Here is a 6,917-nt window from a genome sequence, read left to right as displayed (position 1 = left end):
TTAAATTTTGATAGTCTGGTGAACTTGGCCTGAGTGTGAAAAGCATCTTTAAGGCCAATACTCGGTTTCCATATGGCAAGTATGTGCAGATTACTCAAACTCATAACGAGATGCTCTGTATTGAATAAGGATGCCTAGCGTCTAGAGGCTGTGCCACACAAGACAAAAAATCCACTTTTTTCAGCAACTTTTCCTTTTATGCTTCATCCCTTCAAAAAAGGCATTAGAGTCATTCTGAAACTCAGCTTCTCCATGAATAACTTAGCCAGCTCTCAAATGCCAAAATCACACAGATCTGCTGTGAAGGCTCCAGGTCAAATCTTTTGTCTGGTGGTTAAGCCTTGGCATGGGCTGAGCAGGCTCACAGCCAAAGTCCCCATCCTGCAGGACCGTAATGGCTGTCCTGAACCAGAGTATTTCCTAATCATACTTAGTTCAGACAAAACTCCATCACACTCGTAACCCTGCTGCTCTGCTTCTCACAGGTAATGATTTAAAGTGCTTGAAATCACATTTTCCCTGCTATTGCACTCAGCTGCAGGCACTGAGAGAAAGTGCCTGTAAATAACAGTGTCACAACAGCTGAATCCTTGTTCCTTTGTACTAAAATGCACACTAATTTGTTCTGAGGATCTGCTATTTTAAAACACCTTTCCTACAGTCATTCTCATCCTAAAAGGACTTTCATGAAGACTTGTTGGACATTTTCTTTTGAGGTAGGAGAAGGAATTCAAAGCGGGCCATTAATATTTCAGCATCACCCAATATCTGAACACATCACACTATCTGAGCATGGGCTTAACACACAAGATCTGAAAACAGTTTGAACACTCAGATTTGTAGCGCGAGTATGTGGAGCAGCAACACAGCTGCTTAGAGACTCGTCTGTGCAGGTGTAGCTGCCAGCCAGCACTGGCTCAGCCCTTCAGAAACACTGGGCCACTACCTAGGGGTCCAGTCCCTTAACATCAACTCCAGCGCAAGAAAATTTCCTAACCATTCATATACAAGCAATTCCAAACAGTTTGACTACCAACCTGTAACTACCAGAGTAAATTACCAGGCTATCATAGCCATAGGCATTTTTTTCTTGGTTCTGATGGACACAGCATTGATTGGCAGGGCTCCACACACCAGTTCACGCATTAAATGCATGCAAAATGAACGTTAGCATTTTAAAATTCCTTGCAAGTACATGTGTGGGTTTAAAAAATTAAAGGCTATACAGAGTGAATGCAAATTTAGCATTTCCAGAAGTAAAAAGAATTCAAATGCCATGCAACATCTTTATACATGTACTCAATGTCTCCGTGTTTAAAGGCAGTGTAAGTACGTTGTCACGATGAAGAGAGGGTTGCATTCAAAGTCCTTAAAGTGAGTTAAAAATCAGAGAGAAGTGTTTTAAAGGAGGCATAGGTCTGAGATTGGAAATACAGGATCATTACAGATGCATCATATTTCAGTTTGTTTAGAAAAGAAAAAAAAAACAGGTTTGTACAAAAAAAAATGGTTTTATGCAAGAAAAGTACCCGGATGTATTTCAAGAAGGTCTGTGTTGCAATTTGACTTTTCTAGTAAACTTGAAAGAACACCTGTTTGCACAGCTGTGGGATACCTGCTCTCTGTATTGGAAAGAATCACACAGCCAGGCTCCTGCATGAACCCTGGCTGTTTGCACACCACGCAGGTACCACACCTAACCAAGGTCAGGGTAATAGCACATCTGTGGCACTGGCACTATCACAACCTCGAGAAGATTTCAAGAGCTTTGGTCCTTATGCAAAGACAGACAAAGTCACGTAAATATATTGGAACAGATACTCATAAGACTCATGCTAGAAGGAATTGAGGCTTTTGGGACTGTGCTTGTCTCCTTACCTCAGGAAGGAAAGGCTGATTCCTTTTTTTTTTTTTTTGTAGTTTCTACTGCAGGACTAAGCAAGTTTTATCTGCAAAGTGGTTGCAGTGCAAACCTTCTTTTAAATCTGTGACTAACATGAATCTGGCCTTGTTCATCCATGAATGTTTCAGCAATAGGAAATTATTACTCATGACAACTCTATTATGATAGTCACACTTTACAACCTGAGGAATTCTCAGCAAGGACAGGGAATGATTTGCCCAGCGTAACCGAAAGGGACAGGTGCCAAAACGAAGGTGGGAAAACCAAGCTCCTGCCGACCAGTGCTACGAGCAAACTGCTGAATGTATCTCCCAAGGGAGTCTGTCAATCCCCTCCAGAATATTCCTGCTCATGTCAACACACCCCAACAGATGCTCAATGAAATGAACTGAAAAATGTGCTCTGAACCCATGAGCTGACAAAAGCACAGTTAAACTTACTCCACACAGTACATGTTAAAAAAATGGGCACACCTGTTACTTTCTCATTTATATCTGTTAAAAAGAAATAGTAACTGAGAGATTAAGCCCTCCCTCCATGATACCATGTAATACAAGATTATGAAATAGCAGAAGGTATAAAAGTTAGAAAAGCCTAACCTCCCCAGCTGCCATCAAAATGCAGGCGCTCAGACAGTTCCTCCTCCTGCCTCTCGTAGCAGCTCTAGCTTTTGCTGAAGACAACTCAATAGAATCCACAGGTATGGAAAACTAGTCTTTTTTTCATTTGTGAAATTTTATCAATTTTTGCACAATATGTATTTTACAGGCAACTGAAGGGAAGAATGTTAAACACATCTCTAAAAGTGCATCTCATTTTAATGTACTGCTGCACAATAGCAACACCTGAATGTGCCAGCGTTAAAAATGGTAAATAACCAAAAAAATTTGCAATATATGACTCCCTATGGCAAATTTTTAACTTCACTTGATTCTGAAGATATTTTACACTGGAATGGAAACTTGCATTTATAAATTAATACTGCATTGGAATAAAGTGACTTAATTGGGAAACGGTTGCTTTTTAAGAGAGATTTGCTCATTTGTCCTTTTTTCAACCAGAAGCAATAGACAGTCATTTGTTGCTCGATTTGGGATTACCGTTCTGTGCTCAAATCAGCAATTTACCTGATTAATGGCGGGTAGCTACCGTAGGATAATGAAGGATTGCTGCAGAGCTGCTCTAGTGGTGCCTGGCTACAGGAACAGTCCAGAGGGATGCAGAGGGAGGGTAGGGCAAAGCTGACCTTGTAATGCTCTTACGATTGGGAAGTTTCATATGTGACAAGAAAGGTCTCTCCTAAACCTTTCCTTCCCCTCTGCAGTTCATCAGAAAGCCTGACGTTTTTATCTGGGACTGCATACACTATATAGGAAATTCTTCCTGCTGTTTTAGACCATTATTTTTAGATGACTATTAAAGTAGTAAGGAGATCTTACGCTCAAACTGGATTATAAACTTTTTCTAAAGTTTCCTATACAATAGCCATTACCGCAACTATTTCATAACTTATTAACATTCATTAAGTGACGTTAGTGATGTCACCATGGCTGGTTTGTGTTTTTTCAAAAGAGAGCTGAGTCAGAGTCCAGCTAGCCCCGCATCCTAAACCCTAAAACTGTTTACTGTTACTAACAGTAAACAGAGGATGCTCAGGCAAGAATACTTCCCCAGAATACTCTCCCAGTCACCAACAAACGTGGTTCAGGATTTCTGAAACAGAGAGGAAGTGCTACCTTTGTGTTTAATAGTTACCAAAGGCTTTTTCTTTCATGGACTTGACCCGTTTCATGTTTTACTTTTACCATCCACATCACCCTGCAGCAAAGATCCACATGCAAAGAGCCAGCTCCTTTTGTTTGTTTCAAAACCACAACTTAGGGGTTTCATTCCAGGCCACCGAGTTACTGTATTGGACTATCTCATATTAACCCTCTTCATGAATTTACAGACCTCTAGCACCTCCTTTCCCCCCTAGTTATCTCTTTTCTGACCTGAAATGCTTCAGTCTATTTACTTATTCCTTGTCTGGAAGCTATTCGAAACTTTTGATCATCGTTGCCATTCTCTGAAGCTTTTCCTGTTTAGCAGTACCCTTTTAGAGATGGAGGATCAGAATTGTATGCAGCAGTAAATATACAGTAATCCCACACATAGTCCTTTAGAAGCTCAACTCTGAAAAGCCTTTTTGATGCCCTGACTGTAGGTTCCCAAATGCTTTTACGTCAAGGGCTGAACCTCAGAACTGGATTCAATGATCTTTAGGAACTCAGTGTAGGGGGAAGACAGGAGGCTTGAGGTGCTTGTGGTGACTAACCTTGCAGAAGAGAGCTGCTGAGGCATCCTATATCACTTTGTAGTTCCAGTTTTGCCATTGGCCTCACCTGATATGTGTTGCCCTAACTCCCCTTTTCTCTGCTACTAGGAAAACGAGGATAAACGGTATTTTCTAATACTCTTTTACTATTTGATTCTTTCATAAACTGCAGTAATATAAATGAAAAAAAGTACATTTTGCATGTCTGTTCCGCAATGGACTGTCCCAGAGTTTTTGCATACTGGAGGATGAAACATTATTGCAAGAGAAAATTTGAGACATATCCTTGAAAGCTGGTTTTTGTTCTTGCTGTTCTTCAGTAGGTGTACCTCGTTGTGGCACTTCACTTCATGAGCTCAACAAAGCATTAAGGATTGAACTAAATGCAAATGCAAACTGTGTCTGGCAAATTCAGAGGAACGTAAATCAAACAATTAGGCTCATTTTCTCCTATTTTAAGTAAGTATTTCCTCCAGATACTTTTGTACTGTTTCATTCCCTTAGAATACAGCACAGAAAAATATTGCCTCCGAATATTTCTCTGTACTGAATCTGTGTTGTGGACTCCAAAAAGCCGGTATATCTATCAGTGAGCTTAGGTAGTTCTCACTGTGTTTTTTCAATAGATTTGCTCCTTCTTCAAGCTGTAAAACAGAAAGTATTACAATATATGATGGTCCCTCAACTAAGTCGCCTGTTCTTGGACAAGTATGTAATGACACTGATGCAGTTCCAGTACTTCAATCATCATCAGACAGTTTAACTTTTCTCATAACAACAAACTCCGTGGCTTTCACACGAAGCTTCTTTGTCTTCTACTACTTCTTTTCACCAGAAAAAAGTAAGTCAGAACTTAATGCAGCCATTAAATACCATTTGAATTGCACCATTAAAAGAAACTTTCCCATTAAGGGAAAGTTTAGGAGAGCAATTAGAAACTATTAACAGAATCTTTAATTAGTCTCACTCAGTTCTTCAGCCCTTAGAGAATGGTGTGGGGGAAAATCAGTGGAAGGAAGGAGGCAGCAAAACAATAGTGCACTTGCTGGAAAGCCTAAAAAGTGCAGTTTTACTCAGAAAAATGATTGCAAAGGAGGCATTACGGGACTCTACTTTTACTTACAGGCTTCTACTGAATTTGCTGAGTTTGCAAATATTATAGCATTTACCCAGAAAGAGAACATGACCATCTAGTCCTGCCGAGTACAGGTCACTGAAGTCAGTAAGGGGTTTTATTCAACAAGCTCCTTTTTTTTTTTGTTAAAATGTAAGAATAGCTTGGACAAAATCAGTCTTGGCTTGTGTCTAGTCCCTTTGCTTCTGCTGATCAGAGTGGCATGGTATTAAGCTCTTAAAAGCTTCAATTTTACAGAGTAGTTACCACATCCTAGTCATGCTGCTCCAGTGTTTAACTTTGCTGCTGAAAAATTGTGCCCTATTTCTACTCTACATTTGTATTTCTGAGGTTTCCACTGACAATTTTATTTTGCCCTTGTCTATCAAGTAAAATATCTCTTAAACTTGAAGATTCCACACTTCCATATAGATCATGACCGAGGCCTCATAGATTTCTCTAACGTAAAGTCTCTCGGGGCTTCTTTTGGCTGGCATAGCATCTTCATTACTAGTTTTTCAAGATGGCACCTAATTTACCTGAAATGTAGATTAACTAAATTGCTTACAGTATCAAAGCTAACTCATCTACAGCCATCTCAGATGCCATTACACTGTACCTTGCAGATATACCATAGTGACAATAAGCTTCATTTTGTAACATCCACCTGACCTGAAATTCTCTATAGAAGTTCTATCTTTAGTACCTTTAATAATTTCCAAAAGAATGGAATCCTAAAGAAACAATCCTGCGTTACATTAACTTTATATCTTTAATTTATTTTTTATGGCTCATTATAGATACTATTATGTTCCCAATATATCTACTCTTCTTTTCAGAAATTGAAAATTGTGGGGGACAATTAACTGGTCCCAATGGGACGTTTACCAGCCCCAACTACCCAAAACCTTACCCTGAATTTACATACTGCGTCTGGCACATACAAACAGCAAAAAACTCGAAGATAAACTTACGGTTCCAGGATTTTTTGTGAGTAAATGCCCTAATGCTCTATTACTCCTTTTTCATTCAGTTTAAAGGCATTACTTCAAACACAGGAAGCAGACGTGCTTTCAAACTTTTAGAACATCTATACACTTTTAAAACAAATGTGCTTTGCTGACTCCTGTAGTAAATTCCAATGCGTTCCACATCACTACACATTACCCTATAGCTACTGCAGTGCCAGTCAGTGAAACGCAGAAAGCATTTCAGGTGACTAGCCATGACATGTAGGTCCATTTTAAGCTAACCTGAATGATCTGAATTTAAATCCATCAGTATAAATAAAGTTTTCGCTACATAAGGAACGTATTTAAAACCATCATGTCCACTGCAATTGCAATTTAGAACTGAGGGCCAAAAGAATAAAGCAAATATTGCCCAAAGTACGCCTTCCTCAGTACTGCTGGCCATTGGACAAAGAAGATAGCGTAGCACTGGCTTAAATACGTCCAAGTATAAACGCTAATGGATGCATCGGCATAAGGAAACCACACTGGCTGGCATGGACTTTCCTGACTCATACTGCTCTTTATCAGGTTGGTCTCCCATATGTAGTGGGCTGGTAGCCCTTTTTTAGC

General features: G+C 39.6%; 1 protein-coding gene across 1 annotated transcript in view; it reads left to right on the top strand.

Annotated features, from left to right (window-relative positions):
* Window positions 1–6,917, top strand: part of LOC103918647 (deleted in malignant brain tumors 1 protein-like) — an 85,215-nt gene that overhangs the window by 74,572 nt on the left and 3,726 nt on the right. Inside the window, 3 exon segments of the mRNA XM_009326027.1 lie at window positions 4,541–4,679; window positions 4,847–5,061; window positions 6,174–6,324. Coding sequence (XP_009324302.1) covers window positions 4,541–4,679; window positions 4,847–5,061; window positions 6,174–6,324 — 505 coding nt within the window.

This window comes from Pygoscelis adeliae, unplaced genomic scaffold (genome assembly GCF_000699105.1).
Source record: "Pygoscelis adeliae isolate BGI_AS28 unplaced genomic scaffold, ASM69910v1 Scaffold4, whole genome shotgun sequence".
Classification (NCBI taxonomy): domain Eukaryota; kingdom Metazoa; phylum Chordata; class Aves; order Sphenisciformes; family Spheniscidae; genus Pygoscelis; species Pygoscelis adeliae.
The sequence above is the reverse complement of the archived record's forward strand: the minus strand, read 5'-3'. Positions and strand labels throughout refer to the sequence as shown.